This window comes from Eptatretus burgeri, chromosome 15 (assembly GCF_056783735.1).
Source record: "Eptatretus burgeri isolate ZD-2024b chromosome 15, Ebu_testis_v1, whole genome shotgun sequence".
NCBI lineage: Eukaryota > Metazoa > Chordata > Myxini > Myxiniformes > Myxinidae > Eptatretus > Eptatretus burgeri.
In genome coordinates, this window is record NC_140975.1 from 54473478 (window position 1) to 54495814 (window position 22337).

A 22337-nucleotide genomic window follows, 5' to 3' on the forward strand; every position below is an offset into this window, starting at 1 on the left:
TATTTTCACCGATAATTGTCTGTGAGCAGGATATCTCAAAAAGTTGTGGACAGATTCAGTCGAAAGTTGGTGGACAGATTGGGTGTGTGACGAGGACGAATTGATTCGATGTTGGTGAAGATCTGGATCCAGCCCCAATCATTTTTAAAGTGATTTTTAACAATTGAGAGATGGAGCTAAAAACTATAAATAGCACGATATTTCAAAACGTTCTGGACGGGTTATAACAAAACTTTGTGGATGAGTTGGATCGGTGACAAGACCAAGCCGATTAGATCTGGGTTAAGACCCGGATGGAGATCTGGCCTATCAGTGGGCTACAAAACGTAAATTGTTCAGCCTGGTGGTGGTATGCGCTCTACCGAGTGCCTTTATAGTTACGGTATGTTGTAGTTCTGATTATATAACAAAAAAGTAAAAAGCAGATTCCAAAACAGTCTGTTATATAATCAGTCTGTGTCCAAAAAAGTTGTGCCATCTTCAAAGTGGCCACCAACCCAAAACTCCCTATAAAAAATGGTGCATTTTTATACAGCCTTTCCTTTTGAAAATGAAGGAATGTAGAAACGAACAAACAAATACAGTAGAACGCCAAAGTATCTCAAATAACAAACTTGTTCAAAGTGATAAAACACAAGAAGACCGCCATTCAATCTCACCATGACTAACACCTGGTGTCTTTGCAAAACCTTCTCCTTCGCTCCCACACAAATTAGAACACCTGTTCTGCACTCCATCTCCAAGTGGTTGAGCCAAGGGAGGAGCAGGGGGTGGAGAATCATCGGCAAAAGGGAAATCTAGAAATGTAATGCAAAACGTTTTGATATCAGACACAATGGAAAGTTGACAAAATGAAATTAATCACAATTTGTCAAGCACGTTTGAAGTGATGTTGATCATTCTTTTGACCGTAAAAGTTGTTTGCACTGGCCTTTACCACTGGATTTCAGCTCTTCCTTGCAAACACAAAGTAGGCAGCTGTCTCGATGGTGACACCATTCTCCCACATCATTGACTCCATCGATGGAAGAAGAGGCTAGGTCAGTGAGATGTTTGTCAACATAATTTGCCATTCCTTCCTTCTCTTCCCCCCATTGTTTTTCCTCCCCATTCAAATGGCCAAGGTCATCGATCTGTCGGCAAGAAAGGCCCCAACCATAACATTTCCTTCAAATAACATTTTTACCTCCACCACCGAAGGTGGATGGAGATTATGCTTTCACTCCTGTTTGTCTGTCTGCCTGTCTTGTTTGTATGCGAGCCTGATTGCTCAATAAGTTATGAATGGATTCGGCCAAAACTTGGTGGACAAGATGGTTGTGTGATAAGGATAAATTGATTCAATTTTGGTGAAGATCCGTATCCGGATCTGATATTTTTTTAATTTCCAAAGCGATTCTTCATAATTGAGACACTGGGCCAAAAGTGATAATACAGGGCGATTCAAAAAGAATTGAACACTTTCAAAAATGTATTACTCAGTAACCAGGTTATGCATGAACATGTAGTCAAAACCAATTTGCAAAGGAACTTTCACAGTTATTTCTACAATCTTACAAATACTCAATTTGAGCCCCTCATGTCACACAACACAAATCAATCCTGTAGTCGAATTCATCCCAGACCCTTTGTTGAAAGTTAAAGGAAAGGTGCTTGATGCCTTCAACTTTCAAGCACCAAAATCTGGAAGACAATTGAGAAATGTAAGGGTAACTCTACAATTTGGTGCATACTACATGTTCATATATAACCCAGTCACTGAGCAATAAATTCCCGAAAGTGTTCAATTCATTTTGAATCACCCTGTATAGCACGATATTTCAAAAAGTTTTGGAAGCATTATGACAAAACTTGGTGGACGAGTTTGGTCGGTGACAAGAACAAGCTGATTAAATTTTGGTCAATGGCCGGATGCAGATCCAGCCTATCAGTGGGATACAAAATGTAAAATATTCAGCCTGGTGGAGGTATGCGCTCTCCCGAGTGCCATTCTAGTTTATTTATTTATTACTTTTTGAAGTACATTTCGGCAAAATATCTTTCTCCTCATTTCCCTTTATGTGGGCTCAGACATAATGGTACCCAGCTGCGTCTACCCCACATTTTGTACAAAACTCCTCCAACAACTCTCCAACAGCCAACAACTGAGGAGAGCCAACAACTCTCCTCACTCTCCCACCACCCACCTGACATCACTCCTTACACAATCTTCTTATCTCAACCGAGATCTACCTATTTTTCTCCTCCCTCGCTCCCTCAGCTTGCTCTGCCAATCTCTCTTCCTCCCTGTGCATCGGGTACCCAGCCCACTTTCGGAGGCTTTTTACCAATATCTCTGTCAAGCTTATCCTTACATCGATCTTCTCCCACAGTGCATCCATCCTTTTTCGATCTACCTTCTTCACTCCCACTATCCTCCTGACCCAGTTGCTTTCACTGACTTGCGGTCTCTGTTGTTGTTTATCTGTCAGTTCCACTTCCTCCAGACCATAAAGGTAGGCTGGCATTACACACAAGACTCCAGAACCTTCCCTTGAAATTTTCCTGTCTGCCATGAGTCCCTTTTCCTCCATGCATATGCACCCACCTGTATCCCCCTCAGCACCTCTGCCTCCTAACTACCATCCTTGGTCTCAATTCCACCTGGATATTCAAATCTTCTTCCCTGACAGACTTCCCCTCAAAACGAATGTTAATTTCTTTTCTCTGCTGTCTGACCCATATTATCTCAGTCTTCTCAATGCTCCTCCTCATCCATGTCTCTCTCGAGCTCAGATCGTCTGCATTTATTATCTTTCTCAGAATGCCTTCCTTGCTGACCATCCTGCTCACCAGTTCCATCCACATTATAAACAGTGGTGGACTGAGTGAACTTCCCTGACTCAATCCGATGCACAAGCTGAACTCTTAGGACAACCGATGACCAGGTGAAACTCTTCCCTTCATTCCTTTATACATATCTTCCACAAAACTAGATTCTGCTTCCGGCACCCCCATCCATCTCAGCTTTGCCATCACCATATCCCCTGGACCAGTCATAAGCCTTCTCAAGGTCCACAAACCCAAACACAATTTCACGATGCATCTCCAACCTCTTCTTCAACAACTGTCTCAGCATAAACATCCCATCCATCATATCCCTCTACCCTCTCTAAACCCCTGTTGTGTTTTACCTATCTCCTGCTCCACCTATTTTATTATCTCCCATCCAGGATCCTCTTGAGTAGCTTCATGAAATGGCTTAGATGTGTGATGCACCAATACCTCCCCAGATCCTGTGTGTGTGTGTGTGTGCGTGTGTGTGTGTGTGTGTGTGTGTGTGTGTGTGTGTGTGTGTGTGTGTGTGTGTGTGTGTGTGTGTGTGTGTCTTCCTCTTCCATATTGGAACAATTAGGCCAGTCCACCACTACTCCAGAATCTTACCCTCTCTCACACATCCATTTAACATCCTCTTCATCCAACTGACTCCAACTCCTTCCACCACAATTGCCATCAATGCACATATTTCATCACTGCTGGTACCCTACCCTTCTTCATCTTCTTTAACACTGTCTGCACACATCTTCCACTGTAAACTCCACCACCTCCACATTCCCCTCGACATAGCTTGGTAGCTCCAGCTCTTTGTTGCTTCCTCTCTAGTTCAACAGTTCCTTGAAATAGCCTTCTCATACTTTCATTACTGTCTCCCTTTCTGTCCCGTCTCGATCCTTGATCACAGTCCTCACTCACTCCCTCCCCCCTCCCCCACCTTCACATCCTTACCATCCTATTTCCTCTCTCGGGCTAATTTAAAGATCATCTTCTTCCCATCACCCTCATCTAACTTGCTGTACATATCCGTTTACATATCATTCCTTCCCATGTTCACAGCTCTCTTTGTTGGTTTCTTCTGCCTATACAAGTGCAGTAACCATGCATCCAGGCATCCTCCTCTATTACTATCCTCTTCCAAACCACCTTCTTCTCACCAACTACCTTTGTTACTTCCTCCATCCACCACACCTGATATATATTCCTTGACATTGTACTCTTTCCTGATGTTCTTCCACACAGATTTTCTGCAATTCCTATAAACGACTCTCCTGTACTTCCTCCACTGCTCTTTGTCTAATACATATAACTATCAGGGACGACCCGGTGCTGTCCGAGGAGTGGAGGATGGTGGAAGGGTGATACCTGGTGCTGCCTAACTGAGTGAGCTTTATCCGGAGGTAGTTTCGGGACGTGTTGGACAATGAAAAGCTATGGAGTTATTGGCCTCATGGTGGTTACCTTTTGCCTGTGGGCTGGTGGCAGCATTGCCTGATCCCGCATCCCAATAATGCATACACTTTATAACAGCCTTTGGTGGCCTCAAAACAGACATCGAGGCCAAGGCGTGAGGTCTGAAGTACCTACACCAAAAATTTCTGGCCTCTAGGTGCTACAGTTCAGCTGTTATAGAATAATGTACAAACGCACAAACAAACACACAAAAATATTTGCGACATACAACCCTCTTCAAAGCCCTAAGCTTCCTGACGAGGTTTCTCATACCTTGCCTTCATCCTCTGTCTATACTTTACAGCAGAATTATCTTTGCACTTCCACCACCAGCTAGTCTTCTGGCCAACGCTCTTAACTTCCTTCCTCTTCTGCATGCAAACGACAAACACCACAGGCTTGTGCTAGGCAGTGACATGTTCTCTCGCCACCGCCTTACAGTACTTGATCCTCCACAGCTGTTGATTCCAAACCACCATCAAAACTAATTCCGTTTTGTGCTGTCCACTCCTGTACGTGACCTTGTTCCTCTTCGGTTCTGGAAGAATGAACCAGCTAAGCCTAAATCATTCTCACTGCCAGTTATACCAGATTTCTACCCCCTATTCCTCATTCCCCATCCCAAATCTAACAACACATTTCTCTTCACCCGGCTACATTACTCCCACATGTGCATTCAAATATCCAGCAACGCATCGTATCCCCTTTCCATAAATATCATTACCATAAAACTTTTGTTCACAGATTATTTTAGTGCAGTGCATATTACATACATAAGAGATAATTATTTGTAATACATTCCCTCTTGAAGTTGCATTTCAAAGTGTACCACCGCATTACATATCTAACATGTCATGTTATAACATGAATACTCACTTCCTAAAGTGCCATATCCAGTCAAAGGTCATGGCAAAAAGTCTCACACCCCCAAAAGCCAACACTCCACACCTGAAGAAGTGCCAAGTCCTTTAACACTCCACACTTTAAAGTGCCACGTCATGCAGTGCTCCAAGCCTCAAAGACTCAAACCACCAAAACCTTTGTTCAAATGCTACACAATCTGCCAAATCTCACCTGAAATAGTAGAATGGGATGGCTGGGCAAGGCGATGCCAATATAGTCAAGTGAGTCTGGTAGTGGGGTAGGATGAGGCAGGGAAGTGGAAGGTGGTAGAGAGTGAAGGGATGGGGAACGTGGAGGTACTGGAGGGTTCAGTACATCTTCTCGGTCCAATGAGATGAAGCTCAGCGCCTTTTGGAACCTGATTTATCATGAAGATATAGGCAAAAAGAGTCTTGATGGAAGAGCAGCATTTACAGAACAATCTCTCTCCTCATCCATGGACATAGATTTTCATTCACTTTATTGCAATCTCACGATTAATCTTGCTTTCTTATGATACCACGAGCTGAAGTACCCAGCGTTGCCCAGGGAAATTCAATGAAGTACTCTAATAATTAAATTTGTGTTGACATCAAAATCACGACAACCTCAACATATGATCTTCACAAAACATATTACTTGATCACTCGTTAGGAAAACCCAGGCAGTGTATAACCCACAAACTCACTTGAGGTCTAAACACGGAGGTGTCATAATAAACCTGTGTGAAGCAATCTTTTTAATAGCAGGGGCACATTGAAACACCACAATAATTAATTTTATGTTGTTGATAACAAATCACTCCAACATCAACATACGAGCTTCACAATACATATTACTGGATCGCTCCTGGGTAAAAAAACATGCAGGCAGTGTACGAGCAACAGACCCGTTAGAGGCCTGAAAGCCAATTATCTGGTTTTATCTGGGGTCAATTTTATCCAAACATAGTCCTCGAATTTCTTCTGGATGAAAGAGAAGACCATGAAAAGTTTGGTTGCACTGGTTGCTGCAGAGTCTGAATACATAAACAAACAAACAAACAAACACACAAGATGTCGTGCAGAGCATGATCTTGCAAAATCCCAAAAAACAAATTTGACGAAAAAATAATTGGTGGTTGAATTCAGTGACATGATATACAAATCCTCTTCAAATTTCAAGTTAATTGGATGAAAATTGAGGATTTTAGAAAATACACTGAAGTTGACACATGGCCGATGTTTACCTCAAAAATAATGGGTGGTTAAATTCAGTGACCTGATGTGCAAATCCTCTTTAAATTTCAAGTCAATGGGATGAAAATTTAGGATTTTAGAAATCTGACAAAGTTGTTGACATTGACCTCTGTTGACCATTTGACCAAAAAAAAAAAACCATAGCCTTCTTGCTTTTGACGAACTCTACCATATGGTGAAGTTTTGTGAAGATCGGTTTAAAATTGTGACCTGTAGGCGATTGACATACAAACAGACAGACAAGCCTGTAGGCGGAAATGGGAAGTCGCCTACCCAATAGAACCTGACGCGATGGGCCTGTTCGATGGGGAATGACCTGAGGATTAAGCACTAGAAAATTCATGATTCTAGCTTCAAGGGTTAATGCTGCAGATTGTTTTTTTCATTAAAATACCCCCACATTTAGAGGTTTTTCGGCCGTTGCTAGGCAATGGAGGTGTCCATAGCAACGGTTCTTTCTCACACGTAACTAGGACATACCATGAACCTACCATACCAGTTTCATGTATATCTGACTCATGGTCTCTGAGATATAACGAACTTCATTTTTTTATTGTTTTCGACCAAGGTTCATTCAGTCTATCTTCTCCGAGAGTTTTCATAGGATCCGGCTGGAAATTTTTGACAATATGGCTGAATGTACTACCCACAGTCGCTCGTGGCACGATTTTTGATTTTCGAAAAAAATACATTTTTAATGATTTTTCAAAAATTTCAAAGTCCCGTTGCTCGGCAACGGTTGTGTCCATAGCAACGGTTCTCATTTGCACACAACTAGGTCATGGTATGAACCTACCAACCAAGTTTCATCGAAATCGCCATTGTATTAACAGAGCACTGGACCGAACAGAGGGACAGACAGACAGACAGACAGACAGACAGACAGACAAACAAACATATCGACGGAAATACTGATAATAAGGGTAGAACAAATATCAAAATGTTTTGTTTTTGGAAAAAAAATTTTTTTGACGAGATCGACTACCCAACACAATCACAGAGCAGACCAACCAATAGACTTGCGACTCTTCAATTTCGCAAGTATTAAACAACCAAACTTTCTTCTATATACATTTCTTCTTCTTCGTTTTTCTTCTTCATTCTTCTTCTTCTTGATCCATCTCAATTCCACGACAAAAGTAAAATGTCAAAATATGTCGTGATGGTAATCCATAAGAGGATTGTGGTGTCGTATTGTGGAATCGTAATGTGGTGTCATTTCTACATTGTTTAGTTGTTTTTTTTTGAGATTTCATCCATCTATGTTTTTACATTTTTTTTAATGTATTTTTTTCTCCTTGTTAGCAAAGTGCAAACTCTCTGGGTGGGTCGAGTTTTCACATTACTTGCTGAAAAAAGTAAAGTCTGTGTTTTGCAAAAAGACTATAGATGTTTGTGTGGTGTGTGCTTTAAAGGTTCTGGATGGTCAAAACTCTAAAGGGTACGTTTCAATAGTAGTGTCTAAGGGGTCGAGGTCTAATCTCTAATGCATGTAGAAAGGGTCCAAATGGTCTAAATCTCGAAATGGTCAAGGGTCCAAGCTGTCTAATCTGTCTGAAGGCTGGAAGGGGTCTCACATTTTATGGGTCTTAGATGAGGTCTTAAAGGGTCTTTGGGGTCTAAAGGGTGTTTGGGGTCGAAAAGGTCTTCAGGGTTTGGGGGTCATAAAGGTCTTGGGGTGGGGGGGGTCTTAAAGTGTCTTCAAAGGTCTAAGGCGTCTCGACAGTCTAAATGGTCAAAAGGTTTCGAAGGTACATTGCAATAGTATGTAATTAATAAACATACGTATATTCAGGGTGCAACTGACGTTGAAACAGTAAAAAAATTAATAAACCTATAGTCACACGGCTTCACAGATGGCTTCACGGATGGACGGACAGAGTTTTAAGGATATTCAAGGTCTTAAAGGGTCTTTGGGGTCTTAGGGATCTTTTGGGTCTCAGGGGCCTTTAAGGGTCTTTGGGGTCTAAAGGGTCTTAAGCATCTTTGGAGTCTAAAGGGTCTTTCAAGTCTGAGGTGATGGATAAAAATAACCTTAGGACAATCTCCGGGTCGAACTTAGTCTGTGTGCCAAATGTTGTGGTTGTCAGCCCAGCGGTCTTTGCAAAAAATGCGAACAGACAGATGACAAATTTTATTTATTAGATTATTCCACACATTCTCCACTTCATTCGCCTATCAATTGGTTTTGTCATGGCTTTCACTCTTGCTACATTGATCTTCCCAATACCTGTGTGTTCCACCTGTCCCACTGGCTTCCTCTTCCATGGGTTGCTGTCTTTGTCTCTGTAAACGGCGCAGTGTGGCATAACCTCGTGCATCCTGAAGAGACGTGTATCGTCCCTCTCCAATGAGTCCTGTTCCTAACTCCACTGCTTCGGCCTGAAGAAGTAAATGAATTAAGGAAGGTTCCTCACCAACTCAACTCCTTTAAATCCGAAACAACTTTCCTGACAATCAAACTGAAAAAAGAGAGAAAATTGTGATAAAAGGGAAAGGGAAGAGGAAAAAAATGAGGGGAGGAAGAAAAAGGAGGATGAGAGAATAGTGGAGGTAAGGGAAGGGTGAGATAATGCATTGGGAAGGAGGATTGGTTTAGGGGCAGGGGGCAGGGATGGATTAGCATTCAGCCGTTTTTGTCAATGTAATATGTGGCTGGCTCCCAAGGTGATTTCATTAAGCAATAACTCTTAAGTTTCCCTATTACATGACCCTTGTAGGCCTCACCCGTAAAGAATGTGCACGGCGCGGAAGTGTATGTGCCTCTTCTCGTGCTGTCAGCAGAGCTGAGTTGGACTTCGCAAGTGGCAAGTGAGATGGTGGAGTCTTGGCCTGGTGCACGGGCACCATGGTAATTTGTGGTGGTGTTTCCTGCGGTCCTTCTGGTGATTCTTCATCCTGCTGCTTGGAGTCTTTCCTTGAGATATCAGGAGAGGGGGAGAACTGTAGACTATCTGGTGCTCTTTTGGCTTGGTGTATCTCCTCCCCACCCTCCCCACAATCTTCCCCAAGAGTCTCACAACCTGCCGGGGAGGTGAGATCAGTGGGTTCAACCATAAAGACGGAAGAGGTGAGGGATTCATTGGTCTGAACAGAAGAAGTGCTGAGCTTGCTTGTTGGAGATGTAGGCATTGCTGACAATGTGGATTGAAACAGAGAGGTGGAGGATTCAGGTGTTCGTGCTGAAGGCGTGGAATGGGCTGTACGGTAGGGTAAGCCACCACTAAATGACTTGCCCTGCAAGACATGAATCCAAAAGAGAAAGCTGGGACAACAGATTTTCACGGAGCTCAAAAAAATTAGAAAGCAATTTACAAGGAAACAGAAAGACAACAGAGTAGAAAAATGAAATGAGAAAAATGGTAACCTTGAATACTCGTGGTAAAGTTAGTAGTCCTTCCAACGTTCGTGGAGGACGAACAGAAGTGGATTGGAAATCAGAGGATGGCATTTGTCCAGACTTGATATTGCTTCGGCCTGCCTCAACAACTGTGGGTGAGCGAAGGTATTTCCAAGAGCCTCCTCCACTTCCGGGTTCTGGTACTTGCTCCAGAGACTGGCTTGAAGCAAGGGCATTGGCTGATGTAAAAAAGGGTAAAGGGTGAGCCTGCAGTGATGAGTATGAAAAATAGGGATGGAAACAGATGTGCCAGTAGGAATTTAGAAAATAAAAGAGTGGGAAATAATTAATAAATAGCTAAACAATCATAAAAGGTGCCAATAGTAAGTGGAATTCTCACAATTAGCAAAAGTGTGGCATGTCTGTGACAGAGAAAAAAACACAACTTCTCTACGCAAGCAATGATTGCAACGAGCACAATAATTGACTTCAGAGTGTGATTACCTCGGGAGCGTGCCTCATTCAGGGAGTTGAAAGAATTAAAAAGGCGGCTTCTACGAAAGCTCCTTTGGATTAAGGCAAGAGTTCGGTCACTTCCACGTGGTTTAAGGACACCATCTCGTTTATCGTGTTTCTCAGGAGAAGGTGGAGGGGAGGGAAATCCGGACTGTATCTGTTCAGGCAAGTGTCGTGGGGGTGTTGGAGTGTGCGATGCTGGCGGAGTCGGAGTATGTGGTGTGGGTGGTGTTGGAGTATAACAAGGAGCGGTGGCGTCGTCATCTGGTGAGAGAATGTAGCCTGCAGGAGAACAGAAAAGTGGAGCATGTCAGATAGCCTCACAGCCTTATCCCATCGAACAAACATGCAAGTGAGGATTGAGAGAAAATGTGGAAGAGATTTATTCTCATAGGTAAAAAAGAATGACTGCACTGTTGTCACAACCTGTGATATATATATATATATATATATATATATATATATATATATATATATATATATATATATATATATATATATATATATATATATATATATATATATTGTTACGGTTGTGGAAATTCACAGAACACCAGTCAGGTTCCCCAAAGGTCAGTTATTTTGGTAAGTGTGTGTTCCAGGTTAGAATGCCCCACCGATGTATAACGGGCATTGTTCGTGTGCCGGGCTGTGCATCTTTCAGTTAGCCGTTATTCTTTTTCTATCTTTTATTTCAAACAAACAGCATCTCTTCAACGACACTATTACAACCACGCCACCTCCTCCACCACAACAGCATCTCAACAACCTCGTCAATCTCCACAACACAGCGACCCTCCTCTACAAACAAAAACACCACTCCCAGAAAGCCACCTGAAGAAGGAAACAGAAATGACAGTTATTACAACAACAACAACAACAACAACAACAACAACAACAACAACAGAGGCAAGCCGATCACTCCAGGGATTTTCCCCCGCGCGCCGGGAAGGGAGGGCCGAACGCCCCGGACCCGATAAAAGGCTGCGTTGGAATGCCGAGGGGGTGGAGTTGCTTGGTGGTGGAGTTGGTTGGTGGCGGAGTTGGTGTGGGGAGTTCGGATTCGGTTGGAGTTGGGAGTGGAGCGACGCCCTGTTGAGAGCTGGAGAGTTCGGAGGTGGGAGCTGAGTTCGGAGTTTGGAGTGTTGGAGTGCGGGCAGTTGGTTCGCTGGAAGGTTCGCCAGCGCAACCAGGAAGCCGGGGTCGAGATCCGTTCACTCCTCCAGCGCGTCGTCGGCTAAGCCAGGCCGCAGTGACGGCCGGACGACCAAGGGAGCCAGTCAGAGCTCGGGGGTCTGGGCAAAGACACCGAGGGTCGCCGAACAAGGACCCATCGAGTCACCACGAGGATGGCCAGGTAGCCGGCCGATTCTCTCAGGGCCTGTTCCGGTCATCCCGGCCCTGAGTACATTAAAGGCTCATGAGCCTATTCTTTCTTTCTTGGGTTTTGCATTAAGTCTGTGGCACCTTGTCCTCAAGTAGTGAATTGTGTAAGTGCATGTACATAATAAATAGACATCGGCTGTAGGCTTTTTGCTTGTGTCTTTTTCCCCATCCCCCCATTCATTGCATTGCCTGTGTAGAAATAAATGCATATTGTTTGAATGTTAACCCGCTCGTTGCGTCCCTTTCTCTGTTAACTGCCATGATGCGTTCGGGAAATTAGCTGGCTGATTATCAATCCGATAAAACGTACATCTGGTCTGATGGGACTTGGAGATATAAAACCGCTCGGCAATCGCATATGGAACGAGCTGCTGAAGCGGCTCGTTTTCGTGCAGGCCCCGTCGAGGTATAAATTCCCAGCATTTCTGTCCACGCGAATAGTTAGGTATATCGACAATTCGGCGATTCACCCTGTAGCGTGTGGACAGAATAGTTGGCTGGTTTATGGTGTAATAAAAACACCTGTAGCTGGGTTTCGGCATTGATGCGGAAGCTACGACTAGATTGCGCGTTCGGTGGGGGCGCGCGGCCGCAATTGGGCTAAGGCGGTCGTCCGCACGCGGAACGGGCGGAAATCTACAACACTGTTGTCAGGACGTGGGATTCCAATTCATCCTCCTCCAAGCAAAATTAACGGAACCGGATCAAGGGTGTGCGAAGCGACCCTCCAGTTCCATTAAATGCCGAGCACTAAAATTTATACCCGATATGCAAAATGGCAGCTCAAGGCGAGCAGGGGGCAGGAGGGATTAGATGTACTGTTGATAGAATCTATGGCCCAGGACGAGATCACCATGCAGGACACCGTTATGCAGGTTGAACTTTCCCCGCAACCGAACCCAGATTCCGAGATGGGCGCGGCAGCTTTTGGCACTTCCCCCCCCCCCCATCAAATTCCCTCCCCGGTCCCCAGCGAAACCGCGACCGACCGAGGCGATTCGGCTTCGTCGGGGTCGGCTGACATCAGCCGATTGGGGGAAATGTTGATGAGAATGATGAACAGAAATGCGCAAGAAATGAATGCGAATATACAAGCGATGGGAAGCAAAATGGATGGCATGCAAAGCGAAATGAAGAACGAAATAAATAGAAATGCGTGCGAGATGAAGGAAGAAATAAATAGAAATGCGTGCGAAATGAAGGACAACATGGATGCAAATGCGCAACAAATGAAAGAGATGAGGGGTGAGATGCAGAACATGGGGCTGAATCTCCAGGCTGGGCAAAAGACAATCGTGGTGATTGCGCGCGATGGAACGCGGACAGTGGAGCGCAAAATGGCGGCGCCACGTGGCGGAGGAACCGAACCAACGAGGGGGATTGTGGATGGTGTCGGTCCCGCAATGGAGACAGGTGAGGTCACAATAATTCGGGAGACGTGTTGGGCGAGACTCGTGGAGGTGCCGGAGAAAGTAACGGTGACAAAGAGGGAAAAATTATATGGGGAGACTGAGAGGTGTAGAGCGAGACATTTTAGAGACGAGGGAAATAATAAAGGAGAAAACGGAAATAAAAACAGAGACACGGGAGATAGAGGGTGAATTAAATGAAACTAAAGACGAACACACACACATGGAGTTAGCGAGGGACGAGGGAGAGCTTGGGGAATGTGTCGTGACCCGGTGCGAGCAGCAGGATAGCCTCCTTCAGGAACGAGGGGAGGGAATATGCCCCCTTGAAGCGGATCGCGACCAGGTGGGTTCGGTAGCTCTGTACGAGTTAGGAGGGCGAGTGCTGTGAACGGGTATATGCGGAGCTTGGGGGGGGGGTATGGAGACCCCGGGAGCGCTTGTGGTGGTGTGATTCCCCAGCGCGAATGTCCCGGTGTGTGTGGTTAAAGGTGTGAGTGCGGCGAGTGTGCTGAAACGCGCGCATAGCGCGAGTGTCATGGCGTGCCTGGGTGAAATGGCGTGTGTGAGAGGAACCGCGTGTGTGAGGTCGTGGTATGAGAGGGAAATGGCGGTTGGTATGCGGGAAAACGCAACCGCGTGTCCGAGTGGAAATGTCATGGCGAGGTGTGTAAGCGTCATGGCACGTGGGAGTGCGTGCGTGGAATTGCGATGAAGATGGCTCCACACGAGGGACAAGGGCCGTGTAGCGACCGTAGCTGTTTTGCTGACCATGCCGGATTCGCACGGCAGCATGCACGATGTCCATGCTGTGCTTCGCACGAGGCCGCCACGGGCGCGCCTATGCGAGTGAAATCCGGTCCGGAAACGCCCGCGGTGGATACAAGCCGACCCCGCAGACAGACAAAAGTTAGGCTGGGAATTGTGAATTTGGATCGGACGGGTTCTCCAGGCAAACGTGTGTGTTAAGCTCCGTATGGCCTGCGCCGCGCGTTCTGTTCGCAGAGCGCGCGAAGCAGTTTCCCCGATGCGTTACGCGTGCCCCGGTTTGCGTGAGAAATCGCGCAGTTTCGGGGTGCGAGTGACGTCATCGGGGATTCCGCGGCACGGGTTACGAGCGAGCAGAGCACATGTGCTCGCGTGGGGAACCCCTCGGAAGGCGAGGCTTGCTTGTGATGCGCAGTGACGTCGTGGCTGCACGCATGGTTGGAATCCGGCAGAAGGGAAATCCCTGCCGGATGTTACCGTCCAAGAGGAAGTGACGAGAGACGAGAACAGCTGCCATGACATCACGGGAAAAGAGCGCAGGTTGCGAATTGCCGCGCTGGTGGGCATAGAAAAAAAAAGGAGAGAAAAGCAAGCCTCGCCATTTTGGGTAAACAGGATTCCTAGGCAGGAGGTGGGAGACCCCCCTGTTCAGGGCACAGGAAGCACGAGCTAGCGGGAATGGTTAGAGTTAGTTAGACCGGCCTCATGGGGCAGGGACAAGTCCTCATGGGGTCCGTGGAATGGATTAGTTAGAGGGATTTCAGTTTAGATTTAGAATGGGAAATGATTTTTGGAGACAGACAGACTTTGAGTGTGTAGTGGGGACGTAGCTTAGCTACGTAGTGTTAAAAGGATGTGCTGTATTGTAAGGGATGATGAGGGAGCACGAGGTAGCGAAGGAATTCAGTTAGTGGAATGGCAGTGTTCAGTGATGTGAGCAATGATATGTGTTGGAAAGTGAAAAATGTACTTGATGAGTGAGTGAGGGCCAGCGGGCCTGAGTGTATGGAGCGAATGTGGTATGCATGGTGCGATGAGTGATTGGCGGGAGGAGCGATTCCCACCCAAGGGACCCCAGGGTCAGAGTAAACTCAGATAGTGGGTTAGTTAAATTGACAAAATGGAGGTCATTTTGCTGTTGGTGCGAATGTAGGCTCGAAACCCATTTGGAGGGGTGCAGGAATCCTGTTGAGGGGCTGGGAGCATGGCTGCGAACGGTGAGTATCCCTTCGTGGGCACCCCGGGCACCGGACTCATCGGCCGCAGTAGGCCAAGGGCCCAAGAGGGGTCGGGATAGCGTAGTGAGCACGGGTGGGCCCGCATGAAGCGGGGCCCGTAGCACCAATGGCCACATGGGCAGTCGTGGGCACCGGCACCCGGGGAAAGGGGCCCGTGGCGCCAGCCTGCCACGTGAGCGTCGAGTGGGAGTAGCCGTGGAGGGCACTCCCCAGATCATAGGGAGCTGGTAGGCTCAGAGACAGTCTCAGGGCCCGGGGGTGCCATGGTTAGAGAATCGGCAGAGGGTAGTTCCTGCCAAGTGAGCCACGCTGCCCAGCCACGAAACCATGCGAGGGCACGAAGGAAAAATTGAGGGCAAGGCCCAAATCTGTGAGGACACCAACACAGGCGACGGGAATCTTGGTTGGTAGAACCAATCGATTAAGTGAGAGGCGTTTGTTGAAAGCCCCGGGGTAGTTTAAGGTTAATAAATGTTAGGGTAGATGGGGAAGTGCACCCCTTCACACCATACATCCCTTCGCTCTGGGTAGGCTGCTGGACCCACCTTGGGTAAGATCGCTGAGATCTGAGGAGGCCATTCTGAGGCTTTATTGGGCCTCAGGACAGAACGCCAGCTCTCCTTTATTCCCCTGCAGGAAGGGAACATAGGGTTTGGGAGTAGGCCAGGTGACATGGTCGGTTAGCTGGACAAAGACGATAAAGGGGGTTAGGGAGACGAAATTATAAATAGGGTAAATAAATAAGATGGGGCTAAATTTGGATTTTTGCAAACTAAGGGAGTGGGTATGGACAGAGACAGGCAAAGGCGATAGGTTGGGAGGGAGACAGTAGGGTAGGTCCGAGCCCGCCTTCAGAGCAGCTGGCACACCGCACTCCCTCCACAAACCTCCAGAACGAGACAAGAGGCCGGCTAGCTTCATATGCCGGCCTGCTTGTGCTACAGCAGCCTGTTCCGGCCTTGCCATGCCTTGTCTGCCTGCCTCTGCCTTGACCCCATGCCTGCTACCCTTGTTTGCGTTTGCCGCTGTATTCCATCCATCACCATGTGCGCCAGGATCATCCATCTTGCAAAAACTGCCCTGCAGGCAGCTATATCACAGGGACTGCATTGAGCAGCCTGTGCAGCGTGTTTTGCTTGCGTCCATCTCCATCCAGTTCATCGCAGGGAGGAGCCTGGGACTGCATAGGGCAGCAGGCTACCTCCCTGGGCTTGTGTTCACTGCTTCTTGTGTACAATTCAAGGGGGGAGCCTGGGACTGCATTGGGCAGCCGGCTCCCTTCTTGTCCCTGCATAGGGAGCCAGAGACTGCATTTGGGCAGCCTGGCTACCCTCTTCAAATGGCCTGTGGGATGGCATATGGCATGCCGGGTTGGGGTGAGTTGCCTCCAGCAGCTGAAGACATGAAAAAGGTTCTGTGACAGACAACGGGGCCTTTTGAACAGGCCCCGAAGACATCCGACCTTCAGCTGCGGGGGCGCTCACCCTCACAAACTGTGAATAATATTTGCCATGCCCTTTTTCCCACAGAGTCCATCAGTCCTGGGCCATGGTTTAGTGTAAAAATATAAGGTTAAGGTAAAATTGTAAATAAGTTTTGCTCCCCTTGCATGTTTGTTGTAGCACCGGCAATTTTAGTTAAGTCGTCTATATGAGTGGGTTTGAATAGTTAGTTACACAGCCCATAGGTTATTCACTTTTGGGACACAGATACACCAAATGTCGCACTCAGGGATCCGAAGGTAAATCTTACTAGACGAGAACTTACACTTGAAGGCACACAAAAAATTTTTCTCCTCCTCATTCGGCCCCCTCCCTTCGCTATTCTGCAATCCCCCACACTCTTTCAACAACCCTCCTTACCTCCCCCCCTCGTCCCTTGTCCTACCCTCCCCCTCCCCCCCACCCCTGCACCCAAAGCCTCCTCCCCTACCTCTTCATTAAAAGTGTGTACCTCAAATATCCGGGGCCTTCGCTTAAACCGTTCAGATCTTTCCATACAGGCTGCCACTGACAAACCAGACATAATCTGCCTCACAGAAACTTTCCTCTCCCAAGACGTGTCTGACTCCCATGTATCTCTCCCCGGTTACCCCCTCCTCCGGTATGACAGACCTGAGCCTCGTCCTGGTGGAGGTGTTGCTCTCTTCATCAAAGACTCTATTCCTCACTCTCCATGCACTGCTCTCACTCCCCCACACCCCCAGGAATACCTCTGGCTACGGCTTCCCTCCACTCCCACCTCATGTTTATATGTGTACTGTACCGTCCACCTAACAGTGATGACTCCATCTACATCTCACTATCCGAAAACATGGACCATCTTCTATCTTCTCATCCAAACTCTCTCTTCCTCTTATGTGGTGACTTAAATTGTCATCATGCCAGTTGGCTAGGTGTGGGTACCTCTCTCATCTGTCATGGCACCTCAGCAAAAGCTTTCTGCGACTCATTGGGACTGACTCAATCGGTCAACTTCCCGACCCGGATCTCAAGCAATGGTACTCCATCTCTTCTGGATCTGATTTTGACAAATTTCCCTGACAATATCTGCTGCTCTACTTCTGCTCCAATCGGTTCTTCTGACCACGTCCTTGTCAAAGTGGACATCTCTCTGGCTGTCATCAGAGAACCACCTCACCGCCGTCGAGTCTGGCATTTCACTCAAGCCGACTGGCAGGGTCTCCTAGCAGCCATCAAACTTACAGACTGGTCTCCTATCACTACTTTCTCAAACATCAACTCATCCTGGGAATTCTTTCAAAGAAACTTGCTCTCCCTCATGCACAGATTTATCCCCTCTCGTGTTCAGTTGTCCTACCCTTCCTCCCGCCCTTGGTTTACTGAAGCTTGTGGCGAGGCAGTTGTCCTGAAACAACTTGCCTTTGCCTCATGGAAAGCAAACCCAACTGAGGGCAATCTCAGTTCCTTCCACAAAGCTCGGAACAAGTGTGTATCTACCCTCAGGAGAGCCAGAAAACAACATCTTTCTCATCTCAAGGGCGGGACTTTGCCATTAAGCGCGAGTCAATTCGCTTTAAAAATTCGCTAACGGGTTGATTGGGAAACTCACATATAAAGCACTCTTAAAAGAGTTGATTTGTCACAATTATATCAGAACGGTTACATGAGAACGATCTCATTTGTTACACAGTTATGGATGTTTAACCCCAATATAGGGCCGTTCAAAGTTTGCATAATGCCATTTTTTTAGGGAGGTGAGTCATTCCACCTCATATCACCAGAGGCCTCCCAGTTGGCCTACAAAAGTGTTAAATATCAAAGTGGTATAATGTTTCTATCAATATTTTAAAAATATTTGAATAAATGATGTTCTGCCAGTGCTGTGCGCGTTGTGTGTGCGCTATTTAATGAACAGTCTTTTTACATGTAGTACATATGTGTAGTACATGTATATACAATGTACATACATATCATCTGCTATTAGGATACCATGAACACAATACTTTGAAATTTGAATTTATAATTCTTTGTTTCTCATTTGTAAATAGCAAGAGCTTAACTCATCTGACTGGGGATAAAAATAGAACTCAGGAATAGAGGCTGATCTGCTGATGTCAGCAGTGTATATAGTTACATTCAAGGGAGGACATTTGTTGGGTTCCTTTGGTCCATGTGATGAAAGTTATTGATGCTCCCGTAACGTCAACTGGGAGGCAGTACAAGCTCGCACCTGACTTGGAAAAGCAGATCAAGGACCTATTCAAATCATTTACGTGAAATGTTTTCAGATTGTTATTACAGTATGTGATATATTTTTGTATTATTAATTTGAATCATAGAACTAATCATTCATGATTACCATGGTGCTCACACCATGCATACACTACATGTATTCACGACTGTGTTAACAACAGTTTAAAAAAAAAATAGAAAAAATATTTTAAAAAATATACCACTTTGATATTTGACACTTTTGTAAACTTCAATATGCTCTTTCCAATGGTGAACAATTTGAAGTGGTATACCTTGTCACATATTTGCAATCCTCACCTGAATTTCGGGGAAAAATGAAAATTTTCAATTTTTGAGGGATCATGACTATTATATATGACTGATTAAGAAAAGTAAACTTGTATTTGAATACTACTACCATACAGTTATTACATGAAAACATTCCAAGCTTCTGGGATGGGTCAATAAAAATATATGGGGTCTCAAAGTTGGGTCTTCATACAAAACCAACATTTTCTTTCTGGATTTCAACTGATCAGGTCATAAAATTTAATAGAGGTATACTCAGTTTTATGTTTGTTTCTTACAGAGCAGTTATAGAAGAATAATCTCTGAAAATTTCAAGGCTCTACCATTAATATTAAAAAAGTTGTGGGAGTTTAAAAGTAGCCGTTCATTTTGTGATGCTCGCAACGACCATAAAAGTAGGGCCACGTCCACATTTTCAACCCTCAATATCTCAGAGTTGACCGCATCTATGGACTTAAAATTTTACGCAGCTTCATTTTGATACCTGGGAACTATTTTATGAAAATTTAAAGTAAATCTGAGGGGGTCAACTGGGAACATTTTCTTAAATTTGGTGATTTCAGATGGAATGACTCAGGTGCGTACAGGCTTGATTAAACCTTACTAATAATTTTTATTTGACATATGATTTGATTTTTTTCAGAGGCCCTCATCGTGAGTAACGCTCGACTAAAACAAAGCCAACGGAAATCTGACACAACAAACCCAGACAGTGTATAATCAGCAGAGGCCTCCAGGACAAATATGTTAGGTCCATCAGAAAACCGAGATGGCAGCCATATCATTTTGTCTGGGTGCTAGGTGGGTGAAGTTAAGCGACAGATGCGGGTGTGGTCTGGCAGCTCTCGACCAATGGGTGCACATTTCAAAAATGGACCCAACAAGAACCCAACAACAACAACAACAACAACAACGCAAAGCTCTTGTAGACCTGCCGATGACATGTCGTCAGTAAAAAATGTTTTAAATTAAAATGAAAGCAAATATAATTATTTTCTTTTTCTCCATAAAGGATTTGAAAAATGGGCATTTATTAGAAAGTAGCAAATACAACCCATTGTTTAACTGATGGGAATGTTAAGGGAGGGGGGAGTAGGAAGGAGGGGAAGGAGAGAGGATGGAGAGCAGGGATAAGGGTGGGCGGGAGAAAGAGAGGGGTGGGAGAGGGGTGAGAGAGGTGGAGGGGTGAGATGGAGAGTGGAGAGAGCGGGTGTGTATACTGCTCAGCTAACCTGCTGTGATGTGGCGATTCATAGCTTTGTCATAACTGAACACATTTTTTTACTCATTGTTGTCATCTAATTTATTTTGTCTTCCTAACTCCAGTATGGAACCGCAATATCGCCATCGAAGCTTGAAGATTGCTCGCCAAGTAGCTTAACCAAGCACTACATGAAACGGTTGAAGAAACTTTTAAAAGTGAAACGTTTAATCTTTATTTGCATTTATCGATGCCGAAGTGACGGGTTGTATAATGAAAAAAGATCGTACAAAAAGGGGAAACGGCGTGGACAATAAAACTGCACATTTTCAGCGAGCCAGCCACCGCCTGATGCACCGCAGGACAACGAGGGGCCAAATGTGGGCAAGTGGGCCCTGAACTTTGTTCAAGTCAATCGATATACAGTATTCAGTGACAGTAGGAATATTGTAGAGCATTCGCCAAGTAGCTTAAGCACTGAAGGAAGCACTCCAATGAAATGGTTGACAAGAGATGGCTGCTTGGTAAGTGACTAGCGATCACCGATCCGTCATATTATTAAATACTTCCCAGAGAGGCCCGATACGTGAAACTTTGCCTGAACTGGACAAATGAACATTTTTTTAGCAGTAGAAACTGTTGGCAAGTTCAATTCTGGAGCTGAAATTTTGTAATTCGGCTTTGTTCAAGGGATTCTCAAGGTTATGGCATGTGCAGAAATGAAATAAAACCACGTGCACTGGCGTCTCCGGGCATTTATAAGCATCACAATGTATCCGGCGATTCGTAGGTTTGATGATCAGGCATTCGATGATATGAGTGAGGAAAGTGAAAAAAACAAACTCTATCATGAATAAACCATTTCGGCCTGCTCCAACTCAAGGCATTGTTGAGCAGGCCTGAACAAAAAGGCAAATTAAGACCCCAGCGAGGGAGAGCGAGTTGGCTGAGGATGCGCATGATAAAGGATATAATTAAATAAGTCCAATAATTATCTTCAAAAGAGGTGTGTGTCTCTTCCATAACTCCAAAACCAAGAAACCAGGCAGCCTGAAACTTTGCGTGCATACTAAAGGAACTCCAAGGAAGTGCATGAGTGAAAATTGGGTGTTTGGATTAATTAAAACACCCCTTTTAAAGATAATTAATGGTCTTATTTAATCATATCCTTTATCAGGCCCATCCTTGGACACCCTCGGATATCTTGCTGGCCCTTGATAGGGTCCTTGATAGGGTCCTAATTCACCATTTTGTTTGGCCTCGTCAAACATGCCTTGATTTGGAAGCATGATCTGCTCTCACAAACAAATTAAAGTATATAATTGGAATATTATATCAGATTTGAGAATCAGATCTGGTGGACAAAATAAGTGTTGAAATCTGGAGTGAAATCCGAAAATTTTAACAAATTAGTGATTTTCATTGCTTACTGTATTTATTTAAGCAAGGCATTAAACTTAACTTTTTCGACTGTTTGGATGATTATATTGAGTGAAGAAAAGATTAAGGAATATGCAGAACAGTGACACTTCATTGAGTGCATCGCCATGCTTCAGAACCTTCTTTTGCAATCCATGACCGTATAGTCCACAGGGGTTCTTTTTTCGGCAATTACATACGCAATTTGCTCTGCATTTTGGGCGATCTGCTTACATGACAAAATATTAATATAAATATACTATTATAGTTCCGCCAATATACAGTATTAATAGTTGGTAGTTTCTGCAAGCGAAGAGGAACTTTTTTGTTGCTGCAAGTGAAGAAGTTTTTTTTGCTTTACATTGTTTTGTGCGAGCTCGGTTTTATCAGGTTTTCCTTTGTCCTCGTGACTGTTTCTAAAGCAATTGGTTAGCGGGTGTGCTGAGAAAGATTATATTGCTTCTCTTTGTGAGTTTCAAAGCAAAATATATTTGATTAACGAGGTACCTGTGCTATGCATGGGAGGGGCTGGACAGCCAGTTCGTGAAGGACTTGGTCGAAAAAATGGCAAACCTACAACTGCCGAATCCGTGAATGTTATAGGTGGAAACCCTCACATAATTTCCTCATTCTGCTTTAAACTCAACCGCTCTATATTTTCATTCAAACA

General features: G+C 45.2%; 1 protein-coding gene across 3 annotated transcripts in view; it reads right to left on the reverse strand.

The window, feature by feature from the left end:
* RICTOR (RPTOR independent companion of MTOR complex 2) overlaps positions 1-22337 on the reverse strand; it is a 112365-nt gene that overhangs the window by 12155 nt on the left and 77873 nt on the right. Inside the window, exons 31-37 of one of the 3 annotated variants that reach the window (XM_085856024.1) lie at positions 10231-10524; positions 9754-9965; positions 9114-9623; positions 8617-8768; positions 5341-5527; positions 938-1133; positions 660-797 (exon numbers count right to left, since the gene is read on the reverse strand). In XM_085856024.1, the coding sequence (XP_085712150.1) occupies positions 660-797; positions 938-1133; positions 5341-5527; positions 8617-8768; positions 9114-9623; positions 9754-9965; positions 10231-10524 (1689 nt within the window). Of the gene's footprint in view, positions 1-659; positions 798-931; positions 1134-5340; positions 5528-8616; positions 8769-9113; positions 9624-9753; positions 9966-10230; positions 10525-22337 lie in introns of all 3 variants that reach the window. The other 2 variants (XM_085856023.1, XM_085856026.1) reach the window with 2 other exon arrangements.